Source organism: Cebus imitator, unplaced genomic scaffold (assembly GCF_001604975.1).
Source record: "Cebus imitator isolate Cc_AM_T3 unplaced genomic scaffold, Cebus_imitator-1.0 Scaffold77, whole genome shotgun sequence".
Classification (NCBI taxonomy): Eukaryota; Metazoa; Chordata; class Mammalia; order Primates; family Cebidae; genus Cebus; species Cebus imitator.
Genome location: NW_016107392.1, coordinates 7,047,223 through 7,073,554, shown reverse-complemented (window position 1 = coordinate 7,073,554; position 26,332 = coordinate 7,047,223). Strand labels below are relative to the sequence as shown.

Genomic DNA, 26,332 nt, shown 5'->3' with positions numbered 1-26,332 from the left:
GGTTTACTTGTTGCTTGGGTAAAGTCTTGTCTTAGGTGTTTTCCTCAAATGTGGTATTTAAATGATACACTGTCTGAATTCCTTTGTATCTTCAAATTTCTTCCTGTTATCCTGGGTATATCTGACTTGGCTGGGTGTAGGATTCCTGAATTGCAGGTCTTTTCTCTCAGATGTCTGTAGATGCTATTTCATTGTCATTTAACTTCTGATGGCACAGATTAGCAGACCATGCCAGCGGGATTTTTCTTTTCCTTCGTAACTACTTGTTTTCTTCGTTTTGGAAACTTGTAAGATGTTTCTCTTTAATCTTAAAGCTCAGGAATGTTACCAGAATATGCTTCTGTATAAGTCTTTTCTATTTAGCCCAGACCTTGGTGAGTTACTTCCTGGATTCCCGTTCTGGCCACCACTTACTGGATGGGAAGCTTTGGGCAGGATATTTAACATCTTTATGCCTCGGTTTCTCATTTGCAAGATAAAAAGAGTAGTAATATCTCATGGGATCATAACAAGATTAAATGAATTAGCATTAATAAAATGATTAGAACAGTGCCTAACATACAGATAGTATCTAAGTATTAGCTGCCATTTTGGTATAATAATTATAACGATTATTATTACCAAAATTATAGTTAATAACTATAATTACTATTTAGAATATATAATTATAAAAATTATTATTTATTTTGACTTCTTCAGCCTAAGCATTCTTTCTTCCATTATTTAATTATTGCTTCAACTATTTAGAGAATTTAACTTTAAACTTCTTTCTTTTTCCTACTTCTGAAATTCCTGTTATAAACATGTTAAGCTTCCGGGCTCTATCCTCCAAGTCTCCTATCCCTTTGACATGATTTCCACCACTTTGTATTTTGGCCTTGCATTTTGAGTTATTCTTGAACATTATCTTCCTAATGACAACAAGAGTCACAGAAACATGCTGTATTTTAATTTATTTATATTTTTAGCTTAAAATCATCATTTTTTAGCTTCAGAAAGGTATGTGTGTCACATTTGAATATCTCAGAAAGCTCTTCTTTTATTCCAATATTGATGTGTGTCCTCCATTAATTAGTAGTTCTGTTTCACTAGGTTGTTCTGATTATTCTGCCTATTTACTCTAAAACTACTGAGGGACCTCCTTCTTTTTTTTTTTTTAGATGTGCCATTGGTTTTTGTTTATGTGTTTTGTTATAGCTCACCAGGGCTAAAATGTGACTGTTAAGTATTTTAAATGGCCAGAATCCTATAAATGGTGAAAGGCAAATGGATCTCTGGCACCCCAGCCTCAGCAGTGTGAGGAGAATCTGTCAGTCCTGCTGATACACCTAGAGGAAACATCTCTATTCACTGACCTCTCTTTGGGTCCATAGATCTCTGAAGATTAAGCTCTTCCCTAATTATACCAATTCTCCCCTCTAGTTTCCACTGCTGTTCTCTATCGCTACCGAACCCACAACTGGGAGACCCCGTACAAGTTCCTTTTTCTGAGACTGTGACGGAGCCTAGGGCTTCTCTTAGTGCCAGGTCTTCTCTTGCCTCCAGGTCTGAGCATCACTTGGCTCAGCAGAAACAAATAGCTTAGAGTTGAGAGTGGAGGATGGAGCCTCTTTCAGATTACCAGGTACCAAGAACCCATGATTTTCTTTTTTTGTTGGATTTAAATCTTTAGTTCAGATTTTTTCCATATAAAGAAAGAGGTGTGGTTAATTTTTTTTCCCAAACTGCCAGTGGTTTCACCAGCGTTTGTATTTAAATATAAACTTACATAATCACCTACACATTTGAAATGTTACCTTTGTTTTGATATAAACATGTTTTTCAGAAAAGTCAAAGGTAAATGATCAAAAATATCCAAAGATAACGCTCAATAAAACGTTTTCTTACTGTGAATTTGCCCTGGGACTACAAAAAGTAGGAAATGTCTCTCTAAATGTGACCACTGGCAAAGGAGGTCTGTTAAAGAACCTGGGAAGTGGCACAGTAGAGTTTCTTTTGGAGGGAATGTGTGGTGACCCATAGTCTAAGTGACCCCAGTATCCAACCTGATCCCTTTCCCTCTTTGGAGCATAGTACCCAGAGCAGACACAGACAGCTCAGCCTTGGGTAGGCCAGTGCCACTAAAAATGAAATTTAAGAATGGGATGCTGGGTATTTACTATACCCATGTTTTACTATAAACTGTTCTCCTTCCTGTATCATAATAAGGGAAATCAAGTTCTATAAATTTTAATTGTTGTTATAAGTATGCAGAAATACTTCTCTACCTCAGCCTGTGTCTACAGGTGTCATGGCCAGAAAAGGTTCTAAGGTAAAGTTAAGCCACTTAAAGATACTTGAGGTCAGATTATGTCATTGAACACAGACCATGGAAGAGAAGGAGCACAGTGTACGGCACATTTAAGATCCTAATAAAAATGAGTTCTCATACTATTAACAATTTTAAACTAAATTAGTCCTTCTGCTCCTTACTGCCCCTTCATGGGGGAGTCATATGATATTCTCTTTAAAATTTAGTACCAGGGAAAGGTTTCTATCTCCTGAAGAGCATTTTATTTCTTTCCATTAGGTACCATATGGCTCTGGCTGAAATGACTGTCCACAGAGGACTCTGCTTCCTCTGTGGACATATCAAGTGGTGGATTTTTTTCTCCCCTATCTTGAGTACCACTGGGCCTGAAGTGGGGTACGTTCCTACCTGCTCCTCCTTGCCCCTTCTAGACAATGGTTTTCTTCCTTCTGCCCAGAACCTGACAATGCCTTTGAAGCACATGCCATCAGATCACCCCCATCAAATCTCTAGCTCTCATTCCTATAACAGTACAGGCCATTATCCTGTCATGATTCTTTGGTCTCTGTAACCATTCAGTAACCTGCCTCTTTGTTTCTTAGCTTCCCTATTCATCTGCTGTAGTCACATCCTAGACCTTGTCATACTCAGAAGGGTAGCCCTTCCAGAAATCTCAGTTTCCGGAATCTTATTCTTAACCACCTTCTCTTTCCTGTTCACTTTCTTTGCGACCCAAACACAAATCTTTAAACCCACAAGGACCTCTAGTCATTTAACCTGACCCCTGTTGCTTACCACCTGTGTTCATCCATTCTTCACAGCTTGGATTTTTAAAAGTTCTATCAGCTGGGCACAATGGCTCACACCTGTGTTCCCAACATTTTGGGACACTGAGGTGGGCGGATCACAAGGTCAGGAGTTTGAGACCAGCCTGACCAACATGGTGAAACCTCTTCTCTACTAAAATACAAAAATTAGCCAGGCAGGGTGATGCGCGCCTGTAATCCCAGCTACTCAAGAGGCTGAGGCAGGAAAATTGCTTGAACGCAGGAGGTGGAGGCTGCAGTGAGCTGAGATCGTGCCATTGCACTCCAGCTTGGGTGACAGAGCGAGATTCTGTCTCAAAAAAAAATTTTTTTTTTATCATTATAGTCATTTCCTTGCCCATACTTTTAACTCTTCCTTCTTGACTTAAATAATAGAATCTGAAGAGAACTTCCGCATGTTCTCCTCACCAAGTCTACCAACATATCCAAATCTATGCCCACATACCCTGTCCCATTGTCATTACAATAAGAGAACTGTCCTGTTCAACTCTAATACCTGCGTACCGGATTTCATTCCCTCTTGTAAACTTAGGAATTTTTCCTTCTACTGGGTCATCCGCATCAGCATGTACACCTGCTGAAATGTCTTTCAACTTAAAAAAATAAAAACTCTCCCCTGAATGCATATGTCCCTTCAGCCACCACCCCTTTCTCTGCTTCCCTTCGTGGAGAAAGTCTGTAAAATAATTATCTCCATTGGCTGTCTCTACCTCCCTTCTTCCCATTCTCTCCTGTAGCGGCTTCCATGGCGCTTTCATCACCAACACTCCACTGAAACTGCTCATCTCACTTACCCTTCTGTCACTCCGACACTGTGATCACACTCCTTCTTGAACCAGTTTCTTCACTTTGTTTCAGAAACACTACTCCAGGTTCTCCTCCTATATTAGAATGAGCTGCTTCTCAATGTGTGTGGCTAATCTTCCTCTTCCAAACATCTGCACCTGAGAGATCTCCAGGGGTCAATTCATAGGCTTCTGTTTTTTAACTTCTCTTGCTTTGTAAATGATCACATCCAGTTCTGATGCTTTAAATATCATTTATAAGCTAACTGACACTGACTATTCCCAAATTCCTATCTAGCCTGAACCTCTACCTGAACTGTAGACTCATATGTCCAGTGACTCACGTGACATTCACACTTGGAAGTCTACAGGGTGTCTCAAAATTAACAAGGCCAGAACTATACTCGTCTCCCCCAAAGTGTCTCCTCCCCAACTCTTTCCACTTCAGAAACAGGCAACTCCATTCTTCCAGTTGCTCAAGTCAAAATTTTTAGACATTCCAGACTGTTGTCTTTCATTAACATTCCACATCCCTTCCATTTTTGGCTTCACATTTTAAAATATATCCAGAATCCCACCATTTCTCACCACATCCGCAACACTCTTAAGCCACCATCATCTCTTGACTGGACTGTCCAGCACTCTTATCCTTCTGTGATCTGACCTCTACAGAACAGCCAAAATGATCCCTTTAAAATGTAATGTCATGGGACTCCTGTCCTCAAACCCTCCAGTACTTTCCCATCCTTCAAAATAGAACCAGAATTCTCACACCACCTATGAGATCTGGCATGCTGTGATTTTCACAGTGGGAGTAAGTAGTTTTTTCTCCAAATTTCCTATTCTTGTCCCAGGTACATATAGGATTATACTTTCCCAGCCCCTTGACACTGTGTTGCCACGTGACTAACATGCTTTAGCCAGTTAAATGCTGGTGGAAGTAATGTGCCTCACTTCCAGGTGGCACCTTTCTGAGCCAGTGGACAATTTGTCATGCTTTCTTTGCCTCTGCCAGGGTGATGGCAGCACTCAAGATGATGATTGCTTCATCAGTTTGGGTTCCAAAGTGACGAGCAGAGGCCCCAGGTACCCTAATGTGGGCATGCAGTGTGAGCTTCTTGTTTTAAACCTCTAGGATTTGGGGGTTGTTACAACACACAGCATAACCCAGCCCTCTTGACAGAATCCCCTAGCTCCCTCTCTGGGGCTCTCACTACCTTTTCCTTCTTACTCGCTATGCTTTGGCCATAATGGCTGCCTTCCTAATTTATAAACCTGATGAACACACTCCTGCATTAGGGCTTGAACTACCTGAAATTCTTAATAAAGTGTAAAAAGTAATCTTTACTCTTGAAATATTGATTCCTCAAGTTTTAGTTTTCTTATTTCTTTCTTTTTTTTGAGACAGAGTCTCGCTCTGTCCCCCAGGCTAGGGTGTAGTGCTGTGATCTTGACTCACTACAACCTCCGCCTCCCAGGCTTAAGCAGTTCTTCTGCCCCAGCCTCCCGAGTACCTGGGACTATAGGCGTGCACCACCATGCCTGGCTAATTTTTGTATTTTTGGTAGAGATGAGGTTTCACCATGTTGGTCAGGCTGGTCTCAAACTCCTGACCTTGTGATCCACCTGCCTCAGTCTCCCAAAGTGCTGGGATTACAGGCGTGAGCCTCCGTGCCCGGCCAGCTTTCTTTTGTAATACCTACTCTGGTAGTCTTAATAATACCAAATTCATATTTCTGTCTACAGGCTGGTGCATTTGTTTTAGATCCAATGTGTGGACTTGGAACAATACTTTTGGAAGCTGCTAAAGAATGGCCAGTAAGTTCTAAGTTTGGTAAAGCAAGCAATTTATCTACTTTAATCAGTATATATAGTATAGTCACCAATTACTTACAAAGTAGAGTGTCTATTTGGGGATTATTATTTTTAATTATATAAGTTATTATTCACTATACTCAAAATAGATTATGAAAGATTAAATTGCTATGTTATTTCTTTAAATACTATGATAAATTTAGGAAAATATGACAGAATTCTAATCATTAGTCATGACCTAGATTATACTAATCCTCAAATTTTTTAGACATTTGTCATTGTAAAATATTAACAGATTTTTAAAATTTTAACAAAAACTACATTTTTTGCTATTATCATTTTAAAAGAATACCCTAAATGTGTTTCAACCTGAATTTAAAATCTACTAATTTCACTTTCGTCATTTGAGAAAATGCAGATAGATTATCTTAACTACGTAAAATATGCAATAATTTTATTTATGCTTAAAATATTATTTCTTTCTCCATAGGATGTGTATTATGTAGGTGCTGATGTCAGTGACTCACAGTTACTAGGTACTTGGGACAATCTAAAAGCTGCAGGCCTCGAGGATAAAATCGAATTACTTCAAGTCTCTGTTATAGGTAAGATACTAAAAATGTAAAACAATTGAAAAAGTGAACATATGTAAATATATTTAGAATCATAATATAAAACAAGACTCACTATGTAAAGGTTGGTTTTACCCTGTAATGTATCTGTGGGACTAAAACTCGGTATACTTCTAATAGTGTAACCTTTTTATTTTTAAGGGGTTCATAATTGGGAAGTGACAATTCTGTAGTTTTCATAACCATTTAAAGCATGACTTCTTAAAATGTGTTTGTTTAAAAAGAAAAAAAGGATTTGTGACATCTGAACCATTTCTCATATCAGAACCAGTGATCAACTAATATAGCCATCAAATAAAGAAAGCAGTGTAATAATAACTCTTTGAATTTCTTTTGAATAAACTATGTGAAATGTTCTGAATTATCTTACTTTCTTGTCTCAATTAGACAGTATCCCTGAGATGTACTGGAATAAGCTAATCACCCATCCCAATTTGCTAAACCAGGACTTTCAATGCTAAAATCAGCAACGTCTGGAGTAAACTAGGACAGTTGGTCGCCCCACGAGGTAGAGGGAAAGCATTACCCTAGGAATCAAGTCTACGGAGTCCAATCAAAATAATATTTTCCTGAGATCCATGGTATTTAGACTATTTTTTAGAACTATTCCTTGTTTTTGTTTTGTTTACTATTCCCCGAGCATACTTCTCTCCCTTAAAAAATGAGTGCATTTAATTCCCAGGTAAGAACATTTCATTCTGTTAACAGTGATAGGCAGTAGATAGGCCCAATATCAAACCTATAATCAGGAGGAACAAAATATTGTTTAAAAAATTTTGTCATAGTAGAAAAGTAGTGAGAATGAGTATCAACAAAAGAAAATACCAGGATAACTTGCATAAAAGCATAGTACAGCATCCCCAAAGAAGAAATTGTGTTGTTGATTGAGATCTCATAGTTGTTTGCTGCCAGTGACTTTTATTTTTAAGCCTTTCTGCCAAGGTTTTTAATAGGACTCTGTGCAGCAGACACAAGTTGCTGGAACAAACTGAGGTGTGACTAGACTGTAAGCTTTTTTATCCCTAAAGAATGCTGTTTCTTTGAAACCTTTAAGAAAACTGAAATTGCTTCATAAGTTGTTCCAGAGCAGTGGGTTTTCAATCCCTTTACGTTCTCCAAAGCACCCTGTAGGCATGAGGGAGGAAGTACTGAGTTGGCCATTGGACTTCTGTTGCACTCCCAGCTCCACTTTTATGTATTTTCACTTTAGGGAGCATTTACTATAAGATTTCATTTTTAAAAGAAAAGCAATCCACTTTTGACTGTCAAAAGTGATCCACTGTTTGTATGTGCCTGTTTTTTAAAGGTTCTCTGTGGTACCAGGTAACTGAATAAATCTTATTTTTGAAAGGATCCCTCTTAGACTGTAGTGAGGGAAGAATGGAAACAGAGAGACTGTTAGGAGACTGTTGCAACTCTAGTTATAATCCAGGTAAGAAATGACAGTGGCCTGGCCAAGGTGGTATTTAAGGAGGTGTTGAGAGAAGGTCAGATATACATCTGGCAGATAGAGCCAACAGGATTTATTGTTGGATTGGATGTGGACTGTTGAGAAAGAGAACATTCTAAGCTTCTGGCTTGAACAGCTAGAGGATGGAGTTATCATTACTGAGATGGGGAAGACAGATGGGGGATCTAGTTCCAGTTGAGGACCTGTTAAATTGCACACTATTATTAGACCCTAAGTGAAGTTGTCAAGTTAGTACATCAGTATACAAATCTGGAGTTTAGGGGAGACGTTGAACATCACCAGTATAGAGATCATTTAGTTTCATGAAATCTCCCGGGGAATGAGTGTAAGTAGGGAAGGGAAAGGGGACTGAGCCTTGGAGTACTCAGATGCCTGGACTTCTAGAAGGTGAGCATCTGGTAGAGGAACAGCCAGTGATGTAGGAATGTAAGAATCCAGAGAAGAAAGAAAGATCAACTGTGTCAGCTGCTTCTCATTGGTGAAGTACAAAGAGGCCTGGTGACTGCAGAAGTCAAGGACAGTTTCCCTGGAGGGGCTCTTGAGAGAATGGGAGGGGCTAACTTGAAGACAACTAGTTTAGAGCATTCTCTTGAGCAGTTTGGCTGATAAGCAGAGCATAGAAATGGAGCAATAACTGAAAGAAGGGATATTGGGGATCAATCAGGGATTTTTTTTGAAGATAGAAATTAGAATTTTTTTTGTATATAGAATGATCTTGCTAAAGAAGAGATCAAATGAAAAGGAGGAATTTGGCATGATAGAGGAGAGAGGAGACTCGCTCATCTGCTATATCTAGGCCCCTGAGAAAGGATGGGATCCAGTGCACTCCTAGGAGCAGGAGAAGGCAGAGGAAGGAGAATAGACATGAAAACAGGTCACCCCAAATCGGCTATGGACATCAGTGCACTCTTCCCAAAACCTCTGTTGTTACTGGAGATAATTTTTATTACAGTTTTTTAAACTCTACACATTTGATAGGTTTGCTTGAATTTACCTTTCTTTACTACTGAGATAAACTTTTTTTCATATTATATCATTTTTAGATAATTCTTCAGTGAATTGTTTTTAGGATAACTATCTGGAGGAAAGAATAAAACATCTGTTTTATATTATTTCATCACAACCTCTTAATACTGTTTCAGTCTAGCAGAAACTATATGTCTTGCTAATACAGGGGCCAATTTTAATAATTAGCCCTTTATTGCACCTACTTTAGAGGTGGACATTCAGGCTAGATAAAAGCATTTATTTTCTTCATTAATTTGGTTTCTAAGAGCTCTAATTATAAATACAAGTTGGAGTGTTGAGATCTATGAATCCCTTGTTTAATATTGACAGATTTGAAGATCTCATGCCTTTTTACTGTAGGAATTAAGAACACTTACTGACTTTAGAGTCAGACCAAGTATAAATCCTAGCTCCACCATCGTTTCCTCACTGTATGGCCTTCAGCAGAAAAACTGGACCTCCCTTTATTTTCTCATCTGTAATATGAAGATTATAATACCATTCCATAAGGCTGTAGTGAGGATTTATTACATAAACAGAATACAGTGTCTAACACACAGCATGAATTAGTAAAACATCTGTAAGCATTGGTATGTTGGTATATCTAGGAAGTTAGTAATATTCACTCCCATTATGACTTACATTTCTGTAAAATCACAATCGTCAGCCTCTATGTGCTTTAATGACTTTACTTTTTCCTACCTTTTTAATAACCTTTAGTTGTATAACCCTACCTTTTGTTTTATAACCCTCAACTAATATAAAAAAAAAGATCTTGGCCAGGCGCAGTGGCTCATGCCTATAATCAGCACTTTGGAAGGCCGAGGCAGGCAGATCACTTAAGCTCAGGAGTTCAAGACCAGCATGGTCAACATGGTGAAACTCTGTCTCTACTAAAAATACAAAAACAAAAACAAAAATTAGCCAGGCATGGTGGCTCATGCTTGTAGTCCCAGCTACTTGGGAAGCTGAGGTAGAAGAATCGCTTGAACCTAAGAGGCGAAGGTTGCAGTGACCCTAGATTGTGCCACTGCACTTCAGCCTAGGTGACATGGCGAGATTCTGTCTCAAAAAAAAAAAAAAGAAATGATCTTTTAACATGAAGAAATCATATGTATTTATTCTTAAGTTTTAATCATTATGAAAATTTGGAATCAAATGAATATTATGTTACAACTTATGTTAGGAAATAGCAATTAGTCATTAGGCTTTTTTAAATCTGCCGATATATTTACATTCTCAATATAAAATAGAAGCTATAATGTAAACAGATTTGAGCAAAAGAAACACATTTATGCTTTAATTAAAATAGCAAAATCATAGATAAAAGGAAATACTTTCTTTCCTTCCAGTTAGACATTCTGTAGCCTTTCACACACCATTTAAATGTAGGTTTATAATAGGATTATTGGCAACAATTGTGCTTTGTTCTCAAGTTTCCACCCTTGTAGTAAGATGGCATGCTTTTTTTAGGACACCCGTAAATACCACATAATGTGGTGTTTGTATTTTCTTTTATCCTGCTGTGTTTTCTCCTCCGCTACCTGTCCTGATTCTGCTGGCTTGGCCCTTCATGTTCTAGCCAGGTGTCTATGGCCCATGCTGTATTCTGCAAGATTCATAAAGCTATCAGGCTGCCCATTTGGGAAGTCAGAGGGAAATGTGGAAAGTGATAAGAGATACGTGTATATGAAATATGTGTAGAAAATAGGGGATATGAAGTTCAACGTAGAGAGTAGTTCCCATGTTCTTGCTGCAAAAGCTTTATCACTTATTGTATGGTATAAGTTCTTTTCCATTGTTCAGTAAAGTGTATTTATTACACCTCTATTTTGTAATAAACTCGGAAGAAGTAAAGTTTTAAAAATGCATTTTTAATGAAAAAGTAAATACTGAGTGTCTATTTCTTAAGAAAGCTAATGAACGTGTAACTTGAGTAAATATTTGTTGATATTTACAATCCTGTGAAGGCCATGGCAATATCACTGACCAAATGAAACAAGTCTGTTTATAGAGGCATCTAGTATTTACCTTAATATGTAGTAGTTCTTAAACAAATTTTTGTTGTTGTTTGAGACAGTCTTGCCCTGTCGCCCAGCCTGGAGTATAGTGGTGCAATCTCAGCTCACTGCAACCTCTGCCTCCCAGGTTCAAGCAATTTTCCTGCCTCAGACTCCCAAGTAGCTGGGATTATAGGCATGCACCATCACGCCCAGCTAATTTTTGTACTTTTAGTAAAGATGGGATTTTGCCATGTTGCCCAGGCTGGTCGCCTCAGCCTAACAAATTAGCAAGAAAAAAACAACCCATTAAAATGTGGGCAAAAGACATGAACAGACACTTCTCAAAAGAAGACATTCATGTGGCTAACAAACATACAAAGAAAAGCTCAATAGCACTGATCATTAGAGAAATGCAAATCAAAACCACAATGAGATATCATCTCATGCCAGTTAGAATGGTGATTCTTAAAAAGTCCAGAAACAACAGATGGTGGTGAAGTTGCAGATGAAAGGGAACGCTTTTTCACCATTGGTGGGAGCATAAATCAGTTCAACCATTGGGAAGACAGTGTGGTGAATCCTCAAGGATCCAGAGGCAGAAATACCATTTGACCCAGCAATTCCATTACAGGGTAGATACCCAAGGGAATATAAATCATTCTATTATAAAGATACATGCACACCTATGTTCACTTCAGCACTATTCACAATAGCAAAGGCATGTAATCAGCTCAAATGCCCATCAATGATAGACTGGATAAAAAAAAAAATATTGTACATATATACCATGAAATACTATGTAAACATAAAAAGGAATGAGATAATGTCCTTTGCAGGGACATGGATGGAGCTTGAAGCTGTTATCCTCAGCAAACTAACGCAGGAACAGAAAACCAAACACCGCGTGTTCTCACTTATAAGTGAGAGCTGAACAATGAGAACACATGGACACATGGTTGGGGAACAACACACACTGGGGTCTGTTGGGGAAGGGTGAGAAGAGGGAGAGCATTAGGAAGAATAGCTAATGGATGCTGGGCTTAATTCCAAGGTGATGGTTCATCTGCAGCAAACCACCACAGCACATTATGTCGCAAATCTGTACATCCTGCACATATACCCTGGAACTTAAAAGTTGAAGGAAAAAAATAAAAACTTAGTAACCCTAAGAATGCTTGGTCCAAAGCCAACTATTTATCACATGCAGCTGAAAAAAAATGCATTTAAAGTATCACTCTATAAAGTTTGACTTTCCTTTTAGACCGAATGTTTACCTTCCAAATTTATTTTGCTCATATTCAGTTATAAATTTTTTTATGCACCTAAGCAAAATGAAGCTATTAATATGCTATTGATATGTGGGCTTCAGTAGCAGAAGACCTTTGCAGACAGTTAAATGTTGCCAGTTTTATATCAATATCATCTCAGTATCATCACATGATTCAGAAAGATAATCAGTTAAGTCAATTCCAATAGTAGTTTTGTTTTTTTTTTTAATCCTAATTCTTGGAAATTTCAGTGGTTTTTTTTTTTTCTTCTGTCAAAGATGCAACTTTTTTCTATGAATGCTACTGTAAATTCAGTTCAGCATTGTGCATCTGTGTGCTTATGTATTACTTTGGTGAGCCACAACATCGTGTTAAAAATTAATATTCTTACTAATGCCTATGGAGCAGAAATGCACTTGAAATTTAATGTGATATCCATATAAGTCATTATTACCTCCAAACAAGCTGCAGTGTTCATTGAAATAGACACTTAAGTTGTCAAAATAATTGATTTTTTTTTTTAAGACAGGAACTTGCTCTGTCACCCAGGCTAGAGCACAGTGGTTTTGATGATAGCTTACTGCGGCCTTGAATGAACTCCTGGGCTCAAGCAGTCCGCCCACCTCAGCTTCCCAAGTAGCTCGGACTGTAGGCGCTCACCACCACACCTGGCTAATGCCATTTTTAAAAAAAATAGAGATGGGGTCTCACTGTATTGCCCAGGTTGGTCTTAAGTGATCCTCCTAGCTCAGCCTCCAAAGTGCTGGGATTATAGGTGTGAGCCACCCCATACCTGGCTGTTTTTCTTTTTTTTCTTTGAGACAGAATCTTGCTCTGTCACCAGGCTAGAGTACAGTGGCACGATCTTGGCTCACTGCCAACCTCCACCTCCCGGGTTCAAGCAAGTCTCCTGCCTCAGCCTTCCGAGTAGCTGGGACTACAGGCACACACCACCACATCCAGCTAATTTTTGTATTTTAATAGAGACGAGGTTTCACAGTGTTGGCCAAGATAGTCTCAAACTCTTGATCTTGTGATCTGCCTGCCTTGGGTTCCCAAAGTGCTGGGATTATAGGCGTGAGCCACAATACCCGGCCTTCGTTTTTAATTGTATACAGAATAGCTGAACTAGAAACTATTTGTGATGAAGATGACTGAATGCAAAAAAAATATGTCTGCATGGCAGTATGCTTATCCTTTTTGCTTGCCCATCAATTGGGTTTTAAAGTGTAAGCCTTCAAAGAATTAGTCTGTAAATCAGCCAGAGTGTCCTAGGATGGTGCTACAAACTTTACACACACACACACACACACACACACAAAAAAAAAGTTGCCTAATTTTGATTGCATTTTATCAGAATATGCTGGAAATCTGTAATCAAAGGATTCAACAAATGAAGTGCCAAAATACTTTAACTTTTAAATTTTTTGGTGAATTGCAGTTATTAAAAACAAAGCTGGCAACAGGAAGACATTGATCATCTTTCCCTAAAAACACAAAGGAGGAAATGAACAAATTACTGAAAGCTCAACAGTGCACAATACTTAATTATGAAATTCCGTAAATATACTTTGGATATGGTATGGAAAGAATCTCCTGATGATTTTCCTTGTTGTAACTGGATAAATTTATAGTCTAGAATGGAACGGAATGAAACTGGGAAGACCTTAACTTTGTATCATCTAAATTTGGTAAAACAATTACAAGAATAATAGAGGTAATTTGAGTTTTGTATTATGAACATATTTGTCAAAGGCACTGTGAATGGAGGGACTGTGAACTGGAAGGCTGAAATATTTACACTTTCCATATGAAAAAAATATAACTGAAAGATACTTCACTTACCAGAACTTGTTCAAATAGTAGTACTGTGGACAAATTATTTTTTCTCAAAAAAAATAGTCTTGTATTAAACTTAAAAACTTCAGTGTGCACAGATAGGTTTTTAGGGACACCATAATAAACCAATTTATTGGATAGTAAATATTTTAAAGCATATAATTTTAGTTATTTATAGCATTCTGTTCTCAGAAATGTTCATTTGGACTGTAAATTGTATGCTGACCCAATCCAGATGCCAGACTACATTTTGCATGTTTAAGACTGTTTATGGACTTCTGAATTAAGATGACAGATCAGAATTTTGTTGAAAGCTTTACAACCTCTTATACTTATTGAAATGAGAAAAAGAATAGTAATCATCAAAGAAAACAAATTCAGCAACCAAACAAGATAAGGTCATAAAGTAAACCTCAAAATATCTTTTGGCCACAATGAAAAGAAAATATTATAGAGTATTTAACAATAGAATAGTAATTATTTACATGGTTCTGAGATGCTGTTTACAAAGTTACTGAAGCAAAGTGTGATGCAAAAATATTATGCCTAACCAAAACATCATCTTAAGGACAAACATTTTGAAATATGAAAAAGTTCAGGCAAGATTTCACAACTAAGCCCTTTTGGGGAAAAGTGTTTAATCCAGACATTAAGAGATTAATCAGCTGTGAAATGGAGAAAATCAAGGCAAAATGATGAGTGATAAGGATGAAATTAATTCAACTGTAGAACTAAGTTTAAAGGACTATGGGAATTACTTTTAGGAGACAGAGTATGAATATTATAAACCTGGACAATAGAAAGAATAAAGAGTAGAAAGAACAAGGAACAAAAATAGGAAGAAAGATATCCTCAATTTTATAAAAGTGCCCAATCAACCTGGTCTTTAAACATATGCATAAAAAGGCATCTTGAAGGCCATTCAAACCCTTTGGAAGAAAATATCTTGGGGCCATAATCCTGAATTTCAGAAAATTTTTACCCATTTTTCTCCTGGAAGGAGGAAAAATAGGGCAGTTTTTTTCTTCAAAACAACTGGTATTTTAAAACTAATTTTTTTTTCATGTTCTTCAATCATCCTGCAGAGTTGTAAAAAAAGAGATGAATTTTACTTGCTTTGAGCTATGTCTCTATTTCAGAATCTTAGCTCATTAGTTACAAGCAAACTTTTTGTTCACGAGCAGTATTCAAAGCATCTGATAATTTAAAAGATTTTACTGTACGTTGAATTGTATGGGTCAGGTGCTCATGGTTCAAGGAGTATCTACATCTAAACCTATGGAGGTGAGGACAACAATCTAGTTTACAAAGGTTTTACAAAGACCTTTCAACTGATTCTCATACACACCGAGTTGTAGTTTCCAGATGATACTGCTGCTGCTGCTGCTGTGGGGTCCTCGCTTTGAGAACCACGGCTGGAGGAACAGAGAGTAGGAGAGAGGCTCACCTGGAAGTAGTTGCCCTACCTCAGCCTTTGATGCCAGAGAATGAGTGAGAAGGGGATACTGTGTTCTGCAAATGACCACGAAGCAATTAACAGTTACTGAGTGTCCACTTTGTGCCAGGCCTTGTTCTAAATGTCTTCCACATATTACCTCTTTTATTGGCTTCTGATGTACATATTCTTATTCCGTTTTACAGATGAAGAAACTGAAGCAGGAATTTCCCAAAGTCCCACAGCTAGTGAGGAAGAGAGCCAAATGCAAGCTGTCTGACACCAGAGCTTGTGCTCTCAACCGCATCAACAAAAGCTTCGATTATTTTATGCTCTATTGGAAGATGATACTGCTTAGTTCTGGAGATTTAAAATAAATTCTTTTCCATCTATATAAAGTTTATTTCTTCGACTTCTAAAATTATATAAAGCAGTTTAGCATATTATATAGAGCAGCAAAGATCCCAATAAAAATGGAGACCCAGAAGAAAATAATTAGTGTTACCAAACCTGGACGTAATGGGCAGCTAACTCATGTGTAGGTACTGTGTGTGTAGTGTAAGGCAAAAGAAGGACTTGGGATTAAATTCAAAAGTAAATTACTGCATGGTTCTTCATAAATATAACATTTGAGGACTATGGTTGCCTTCATTGTCCATTTATTATCTTTAGTCATTTTTTAAATGGATGTGTACTATATCAACACCCTAAAACCATGAGGTTAAAATACAACTTGGAAAAAAAGAATTCCTGTCTCAGTTTAAAAGAATATTATCCTCTTTTTTTCTAACAGTCTCCTCCTCTTCTCTTAACCCCACGTAAAGGTTAGGAGAGATCTAGCAGGTAGTTGTGAGACTTTCCCAGATTACAAAGCATTTCTTGTTTTGTTTTTCAATTTCCTACCAACAGAAACTTTTGATATTTAGTGAAGATGATTTAAATTTCATTACATTTCTGCAAAATTAGGTACTGTTCAAAATGCAAATTGGGACATCTATCTTATGAGTATCCAACTTAATTTAGAAAATGGATGAGAAGTAAAATAAGTAAAAAGTGGAAGTACATTCGGAAGATATGGATGCTAGGGTAGAGTATACTGTATTACCTTCTGAGAAGAAAGCATTAAAATGCTAAAGCAATTTAGAATTAATAATCAGACACTATATTTAATTTTTACCGATAATCATTGTGTTGATTATTGATTGTGTAGCCTTTTCTCTAGTCTTAGGACTTAATAGATATTCTAAACCTTCCAAGTTCTCCTTGCAGTGATGTTATGGATCCTCTCCTCTAAAACAAGTAGATCTGAACGTACGGTTTTAAAATGGGAAATGAAAGTTGTAGAATATAATTTTGTAGAAGATTTTTCTAGGCAACTTAGTATATTTCTTTCTGGAGCTAACAGCTTTCTATACAAGTTGTATATTTTGGGAATTGAGTTTTCTGGTTAATTTAAAATTCTGCTTAATTTACATTTTATTGTATCAGAAAAACCAATTTTCAACGAACAGATACAATAACTGTATCATTTATCATTAGTGGTTGTGAAAGCATTTTGGAATCTTGTAATTACTTTAAAACAATATTAGCAACCCTAAATTTTATCTGTTATGCAAAAATAATCCTGTGTACTTCAATTTTCTCATTATTTAGGTTGTAAATATTTGACCTTACTATAATAGAATTCTCTGATTTCTCTATTTCAGAATTGCCACTGCCTTCAGAAAGTGTTGATATTATTATTTCTGACATTCCGTTTGGGAAAAAATTTAAGTTAGGAGAAGACATCAAAAGGATTCTACAAGAAATGGAAAGGTAAGTTGTTGAATTTATTTTCATAATTTTTTAGCTACTGGGCATTTAACTGAAATACATCATAGCCCTTCAGTTAAGGTCTGATTACCTTGTAGTAATTTCCCAGAGTTTTTGTAGCTTAATTTTCTAAGGTTTTGAGTCAGAAGTTTATAGTTGAAATAAATGTTATCCATATCATCTTATATCATAAATTTTATTCAGAAAAATAATAATTCTCTATTATGTACTGAGAATTGAATATATGAAATAGTGACCTATATTTCAGTCACTGGTCTGAAGCAAAATTTTACATATTTGCTTCTATCCCTCACAAAAAAAAACTGCCTTCTGTGTGTTAATCCCCCACACTTAACAGATGAGAATCTGGGGCACAGAAAGATTAACTTTCTTATGATCACTCAGCTACTAAACAACAGAACAGAATTCTATAACATAAGGAATGTTCCATAACATGGAATGGGCAGCACCTTTATATTGGTTGTTGTCTTTGTCCATTTTCTGTTGCTGTGAAGGGGTACTGGAAGCTAGGAAATTTATAAAGAAAAGAGGTTTATTTGGCTCTTGATTCTGATGTCTGGAAAAGAAGTACAGTACCAGCATCTGCTCAGTTTGTGGTGAGGTCCTCAGGCTGCTTCCACTCACAGCAGAAGGCAAGCCCCGTGTGCAGAGATCACATGACAAGAGAGGAAGCAAGAGGGAAAAGGAGGTGCCAGGCTCTTTTTAACCACCAGCTTTACCTGGAAGTAATAGAGTGAGAACTCACCCATTGCCCCTCACAGGGAGGACATTAATCTATTCATGATATATCTGCCCACATGACCCAAACACTTCCATTAGGTCCCATCCCAACATTGGGGAGCAAATTTCAACATGAGGTACAGGGGTACAAACCCAAACTATAGCAGCTGTGAAATGAAAAATGCAAAAGTATTCACCTTATGGTTTCTAATGACCTAAGGGAATATAATTCAATGGAAGCATTTCTTTGAGAGGTTAAAACAATGGGGCATGGATATGTGTTTTTTCTGATCATTTAAATTCACAAAAAAGAGAACCTAAAATGCATAGAGTTATGAATTGGACATGAATATAAGAAGTCAGTTGATATTAAATTGTCTAGCAGGGCATTTGATAACATAAATGTCAAGAGCCTGCTATGTAAATAATGGGTCACGAATTTAAAATATGAGCCATGTGTTTTAGATGGAGAAAATTCAGGGTCAAGGCTAACATTCTGTAAAGAAAATTAAATCTTAACATGAAGTCTAAGCTCAACTAAAAGCCATCTCACTGCATTTTGGGCGCGCGTGCTCCACACTTCTTTTCTGGGTGTTCTCACTCTGTTAGTTCCAGGTAAAGCTGGTTGTTAAAAAGAGCCTGGCACCTCCTGCTTCTCCATCTTGCTTTTTGGATTCTCTTTTTTTAAGCAACTTTCCCCACTACCCAATTGCCTAACTCATGAAATATTACCTGAGACCACTCATTCTGGGCAGCACCTATAATTCAGACATTTCCTGAGTACCTATACTCCCTGCTGCCCAATTTCACATTCCCCTTGAGCAGATTTGGCAACCCTGACTTCATATAAAAATCATTTTAGGAGCTTTTAAAACATAATGATCCCTGCTCTCCACCCCTGCCCACCAAGACTCTAATTTAATTGATCTGGTGGAGGACTTGGGCGTCGGTAGTTCTTAAACACTCCCAAGGTGATGCTATTGTGCAGCCAGGGTTAATGACTACAGCCTTTGAACCTAACTAGATAATGCACATCTATACCTTTAACCAATTCATGGTAAGATACTAACATGTGTGAGCAGTGATGTACATTTAGCCTGGAAGCTTTCAGAGAGATAGTGGCTTACTGTAACTGAAAATCTAATGCTGCATATTACAGCATCTCTACAAGTCAGTGGAGGGCAGTATTTTGAGTAGACGATTGTTTCAGCCTAGTAAATTATACCAGCCTGACTTTCTCTAGGATGGGTTTGGTTTTTATTCTGGGTGATTGAAAATGAGATAGTAATAGATATGACTGCCCTCACATTGTGACAGTAAATTTAAATATTTGAGAATCAGGAAGATGAATATTCGTGACTTCCTGCATACAGAATGCCTCAGTGGGACCAGTTTAAAATGTATGCATTTGGATATAAGGGACTTTTCCTTCTGTGACTAAGCTTCCTTGCCACCTGCCCCCAACCTTTATATCTGACTTTTGGATTTTTATGGTTTGAGGTTTCATACAGGCAATGTGGCGTAATATAGTGGTTCAGTGTAGGCCTTGGAGCCAGACTACCTGAGTTCCAGTCTTGGCTCTATTACTTAATAGTTCTTCAGTCAGAGGCACATTGCTTAACCATTTGCCTGCCTTTAATACCCACCCAAAGGCATTGTTCTGAGGAATCAGCAGATTTGAAGCTCTTACAACAGTGCTGGCCACCTAGAACTTGCTCAGTCTCTGTTATCACTTACCTGATTTTTTAGTGTAAACCACTTGAAATCCTTTTGGGAAGTATATGGGGATTTATGTAAATATATCTAAGTACACGTAATTTTTATTCCAATAGTTTACTGATAGTTTAAGGCCCTAGATAGAAAATGGAAGGGATAGGAAATTGTGTTCGTGAAAATACAACAAATACAAGGGATCGGTACATATGTTAATAACAGGCAGTGGAAACAGTACTGTGTGTACTACAGAGCTGGACTCTTCAAGAAAGGACATGCAATCAGAATTAAAGATTGTCAGATAAATGATTACTCTGGTGTCGTGAGCTATGCATTCTGAGCTCAATTATTTCCTCCTTTAATTTATTAAAGGATTAACCATTTCATGGGTACAGAGCATTGTGAGGAATTCAGAGAAGTGCATTTGAGTTTTCCTCTCAAATCTAACTGTGCAAACACATGAGCAAAATTAAAAATTCACCTTGCACCACTCGAAGGAAGAAGGCACTGTGTGCCAAAGAGGCTTGAGATGGTTTCAGGAAGAAGCAAGATTTCAATGAAATTTGGAAGTGAAGACAGAATAGAAAAAGGAGACCACATCATTTTTATATATACAGATGTTTAGTAAGTATTTCTTGAGTGAGTAGTACAGCAAAAGGTGTGGAGATGAAACAGTGTGGAGATTTCTACACCAGCCTGCCTGGAGCAGAAGATTTGTAGTAGGTGATTAAGACTTACTGTATCCCACAGACAAATAATTCAGGATTATTTGCATCATCTACTCCTAGGTTTTCAGGTTCACATACAAAAGAGAAATCTCTGATGTTGTTTAATACAGAGTTTCCCCAACTTATTGACCACAGAGTTTTTTCTTAAGAAATAGAAATATTTTTATTTTTATCATCACTGATACACAGTAGTGTTCAAAGGAATAGAATTTGGTATACGTTGCTTTATAATTTCTGAATAGCTTTCATAGTAAGAAATTATGTGTATCTGGGCGCAGTAGCTCATACCTGTAGTCTCAGCAACTCAAGACACTGGGAGTGGGAGGATCTCTTGAGGCTGGAATTCAACAGTAACCTGGACAACTTAGCAAGAACTCATCTCTAAATAAATAAATTAAAAAATTAAGTGTGGTGGCATGCACCTTCAGTCCCCACTACTTGGAAAGCTAAAGTGGGAGGATCACATGAGCCCAGGAGTTAGAGGCTGCAGTGCGCTGTGATCAAGCTGCCTGGGTGACAGAATGAGACCCTATCTCTAAAAAGAAAAGAAATTATGTATATATGAACTAGGTGACACCAGTAGCTTGAGGTTTGATCAAGCTGCCTGGGTGATGGAATGAGACCCCCTTCTCTAGAAAAAAAAAGAAAGAAAAGAAATTATGTGTGTATGAACATGGAAAGATGTCTAGAATGACATTTATGGAAAATGTTAATCTCTGAGTAGCAGGATTTCAGGTGATTTTCAGTTTTTCTCCATTATTTGAAAAAAAAAACAAATGGTGAATGTCCTGCTAGGAATCTTGCCATGTACATATGCACAAATAAATAAATGTTTTCTACTGTACATAAATAGAATTATCTTTAACTTACTCTACTGGAACGTTGCTTTTTCCCTACTCAACAATGTTGTGAATCTCCTTTTTGATCAGTTATTATAATATACATTACAGTTTTCAGTGGTTGCCACATTATATGTATGTACCACTATGGAACCATTGCTTATGGATGAATATTTAGCTAATTCCCAATTTTTAATTTCAATAAAGAACCATTCTTTGAACATCCTTGCACGGATTTTCAAACTTAACTATATGACCAAGCACCACAGTACCACAGTTTCTTCATCTGCAAAATGACAGTGCTATATAGGATATACTTAAAAAGATAATGCTGAAGGTTAAATGATAAATAATACAGAACATTTCAAACTGCCTGGTACATATTAAATACTCAATAAATATAAGCTCTATCACCATTATTATTGCCATTATTCAACTAATTTTACTATTACATCTTCTTAGGATAATTTCCTAGAAGTGAAATTGCTGGGTCAAAGGTTATGCACATTTCATATTTTTGATACAGTATTGCTAAACTATTGGCCCAAAAAGTATTTCAATTTCTGTCTTCAGGAGTACTCATTTTCCCATCCACTTCCTCCTTGCTCAGTAGAAGAGGTTTCCCTCTTCCTGCAAGGGTTTATCCTCTCAGTTCCTTCCTCCTCAAGGATCACACTCTGCCCACTTCTCATTTTTATCTTCTGCCTACTCATCTGCTGGTTCTTTCCAGGAGATTCATTTATCCCTTCCCCAGACACATTTGGAAGTCTTTGCATCTCCCATGCACTTCCACGTACTTGGCCCTGGAGATTACTGCAGTGAATAGGACAGGCAAGGTCTCTGACCATTTATTGTGAAAAGACAGATGGATAATAAGTAAATAAATGATAATTTCAGATCATGACTGGTACTGTGATGGACATAAAACAAAATGTTTCACTTTAGAGTGAGAGAAAAGCAGTGGTTACCCTAGCTAGGTAGTCAGGAAAGGCCTCTCTGGGAAAGTGTTATTTGACTGTGGGGCGTGAGTAATGAAAATGAGTGTCAAATGCAGGGTGAACAGCAAGTCCAAATGTTCCTAAGGTGAGAAGCAGCTTGGTGAGTTTGAGCAGCTGAAGGAAGGTCATAAGCACAGAAAGCAGGCAGTGACGTCTGAAAGGTAGGTGAGGGTCAGATTGTGTAGGAGCCTTGGGTGCCAGAGTAAGGGGGTTAGAATGTATTTGAAGTACAGTACAAGCAACTGAGGAGTTAGCAGGGAATTTACATTTGTCTTCTGTGTGGAAACGGAAGAGAGAGTGGGAAGGGTGACAAGAATGGAAACACGACCTGTCTACCAGATTGTTGCTGTGGTCCAGGCAAAGTATGAATGAAGTAGACAAATATGTGATACAATTTGGAGACAGAATTGTCTAGCTTTGCTAATGAGTTAGACTGGGCAGAGCTACCTAAGCTTCTTAGATTTCTCTGGGCATGAGGCAGATTCCCTTTAACTCTTGGTCCTTAGCTGCCACTGTTTCTTTTCCTGTACAGCTGAACTTCTTGAAAGAATTGTCTGCACTTGACACGTCTGCTTCCTCACTTTCCAGTGCCATCCACCCTGGCAGATGAGGTTCTGCTCCTGCCTTCAGCTAGGATTGCTGTCCCTGGGTTCACTAATGATTTCTCATCACCCTGATCACCTATTAGTTCTATAGCATTTGTTATTTTATTGTTTTTATTTTTTTATTTATTTTAAAGACAAGGTCTCTCTCTGTTGCCCAGGCTAGAGTGCAGTGGTGCAGTCTCAGCTCACTGCAACCTCTGCCCCTTGATCTCAAGCAATCCTCCCACCCCAGCCTCCCAAGTAGCTGGGACTGCAGGCACACCCCACCATACCTGGTTGATATTTGTATTTTTTTTGGTAGAGACAGGGTTTTGCCATGTTGCCCAGGCTAGCCTCAAACTCGTGGGCTCAAGCAATCCTCCTGCCTCAGCCTTCCAAAATGTTGGGATTACACACTGGCCCTATAGCATATGACACTGTTGAAACTGTTTCCTCTTGAAACTGTACTTCTTTGGCTTCCTTGACATCACTGTTGTCCAGATTTTCTCTTAGGATGTCTATTTCATGGATCTTCTCTATCACTTTTTAAATGTGAAATCTCTGTTCCTTGTCCTACTTTCTTCTCTCACCCTGTACTGCCACCCTAGGTGATCCCATCCACCGTTATGGCTTTAGCTACCATTTACTCTTTCTTTACCTCAATGCCTGGTCTTTCTCATTACTCCTGGCTGTGTATCCAGCTGTCTGGTGGAATCCATACTTACGTGTTCCTTAGGTGCATCAGCACGTTCTAAGCTGATCTCCTTACTCCCCTCCTCCCTCTACCTCCCACCTGCTCTGACTCACCCACCCACTGAGCTGCTTTCAGAGCTGCCTCCTCTCCACTTCCTCCTGCCTTTGCTGCTTTTTCTGCTCCCAGCACCCTCCCTTGCTGCAGCCGCTTGCTGTCGCTTTGCCTGGCTCATTCCTGCTTGTCTTTTAACTCACAGCACAGGTGTCTTCCTCTGGAAACTTCTCCCCTATCTCCTATGCCTGGGTTTAGGATCCACCTCATGTTCCCAAGGCCCTCTTGCTTGCCTTGATTGTGGCATTTTCACACCCTTTACATGACTTTCTCTCCCAAAGAGATGTTCAGTGATCTCTTGGCAACTTACAGGACTGTGCCACAGGACACAGGCAAGTGTTTTCATCACTTTCTCCACATAAGTGCTACACAGACTTTGATGATTGAGTAAATGCCTTCTCCTCAAAAAGCTGACATTTCAAGATCTGCCCTTCTTTTTCTGATTTTTCCTTTGCCATTTCTTTGTTTGTATCCTAACTCTTTCCTGTTAACTTTCTTCTGCCGTCAGCCTACTGCTTTTAATACATGCAGTCTTTAGGATTCTGTCATTCGCCTTTTCCTTTGTACAATCATTTATTAGACTGTGACTACAATTTACTTTGAGGCTTTCCTGTTAAGTAGAGTAAAAATAGATAATTAAAGCAGATTTGTACTAGGAATTTTATAATTACTATAATGAATATGCATTATAGAAGATACTACCTAATTATCAAAAATCCTTGTATTTAAATGAGTAAAATTAAATTTCAAATTAAAAACACGAAATGTTTTCAATGAAGTGGGATTGTTTGTTGTCTGGAAAGGAAGAAATATAGCAATTACCATTTTTTTTTGTTACAGAGTGCTTCATGTTGGTGGAACCATTGTACTGTTGCTTAGTGAAGATCACCACAGGCGTCTTACAGATTGTAAAGAGAGCAGTATCCCTTTCAATTCCAAGGACAGTCACACAGATGAACCTGGAATTAAAAAGTGCTTGATTCCTGAAGAAAAAACTGGTACATCCAAGACAGTGTCAACTTCATTTGAAGCCAGTAACCACAAGTTCTTAGACAAAATGTCACCATTTGGCTCCTTGGTCCCAGTGGAATGCTACAAAGTTAGCCTTGGAAAGACAGATGCGTTCATATGTAAATACAAGAAGTCGCACTCTTCTGGACTGTAGCAGGCTTGCCACCATCAGCCAGGGTCAGGCCCTTGTAAGTTAGCTGTACAGCAGAAGTTTGCTGTCTCGAGGATTCATATGGCACCCACAGAGCTCCAAGTAACTGGATTCCCCCAAAAACAGGAGGTGTGGCTGATGGGTTCATGTGCTTGGTAAGAGTTTCTGCTTTATACTTTAAAGTGCTTAATGTTTTTGACAAAAAAAAAGTTACTGAATATTTTTTAGACTTAAGTTTTATATTCACATTCTGTCAGAATGTGAAAAGATCTGTTCTGCCCAGTTTCTGAGCAAAAACTTCAACTTTAAAATAAAAGTTTTCAGGGATTCACCTAAGTGCATCACAGTCAACACCAGATTGGAATATTTTAACTATCCGTTTTTTGAACATGTAAAACCCTTTATATGTAACTTCGTTTGATATTAAACTTGATTTTTGAGCCTGTAATTTTCTTCTCCATTGGAATGAAAATAATTTGTATTTGCAATACATTTTATGTGTTTATTATATAAACCATTATTGAGAATAACAACTGAATTAAGCCTTCAACATGATGGAAAATGAAATGTGCTTTTTTCCTAAAAGCATTCATAGATTGTCACCTCACCCTTATTTGTAGAAATTCAGTGTGTTTCTTATGTTCGCTCCTGAGAAAAAGAAACAGTAAGTTGAGGAACATATATGCTCTGGTTGAATTGTTTTCTATAGTCTGATACAATTGTTCAACTTATTGGCAGCTTTAGTAGCATTTGAACTACTTTCCTATGTTTGGGAAATTTTCCACCCTGTGAATCACCCCTCCGAAGCAGAAGCCATAAAATCTGTTTTCCAGCCAGGGTGTGGTAATTGGACCCCTGGTATTAGGTGCACTCACGTGCAAGCTATGGCATTTGTGCCCAACAGCAGCACAAAGAGGTCTTCACCAGAACATTCCTATCCTGAGGTTTCAGCAGTGCTCTTGGCTGCATAGCCACCACTAAGCTTTTCCCTGTGCCTTCCTAGAAAATTCTAAGAGCTACCTACTAATCTTTAATACATTTTATTTTTGCTAAAACTAAGTAAATTGGTTGTGTTTTTAACAGCTGGGCCCCTGATAATGGAGATTGATATTCTGAGGGGTTTCAAGCAAGAAGCCCCCTATAATGGGAATTCATTATTGGTTATCTGGCCTGGTTGGGTTAAAGGCAGTGGGTCTACAGCTAGTATTGTAGAAAGTGTATATGGCATGTGATGGTGAAACAGTTGATGATGCCTGTGTTTACCTGATGCTCTGGAAAACACTAAAAACCTGAGGAATACAAGCACTTTGGGGAGGGCTATCCACTTTTGCTAGAACTTGACAACTCAGAAAAAGCAAGGTTCCTGTAGTCCTTACTCCTTGGGTTAAAGCAGAGGTCTCAGCCAGGGGAAATTTTTGGTCCTCAGAAGACATACATTAATGTCTGCAGATATTTTTGATTAGCACAACTTAAGGGAGAAGAGACATACTCCTGGCATGTAGTGGATACAGTAGACAAGATGAGCGATTAGGTTAACAAGATAATGGATGGCAGGTAGAGGTGGCATATTAGATCAG

At 38.0% G+C, this 26,332-nt stretch overlaps 1 protein-coding gene across 8 annotated transcripts in view; it reads left to right on the top strand.

Moving 5' to 3' along the window:
• THUMPD2 (THUMP domain containing 2) overlaps window positions 1-25,247 on the top strand; it is a 44,156-nt gene extending 18,909 nt beyond the window's left edge. For 5 of the 8 annotated variants that reach the window (XM_017532592.2, XM_017532596.2, XM_017532589.2 and 2 more), the window contains 4 exons: window positions 5,649-5,720; window positions 6,208-6,322; window positions 17,080-17,188; window positions 24,434-25,247. In XM_017532592.2, coding sequence (XP_017388081.1) covers window positions 5,649-5,720; window positions 6,208-6,322; window positions 17,080-17,188; window positions 24,434-24,758 — 621 coding nt within the window. In that variant the 3' untranslated portion in view covers window positions 24,759-25,247. Of the gene's footprint in view, window positions 1-2,569; window positions 2,687-5,648; window positions 5,721-6,207; window positions 6,323-10,410; window positions 10,512-17,079; window positions 17,189-24,433 lie in introns of those variants that run through there. The other 3 variants (XR_001826472.2, XM_017532598.1, XM_017532590.2) reach the window with 3 other exon arrangements.
• Window positions 25,248-26,332: the final 1,085 nt, after the last annotated feature.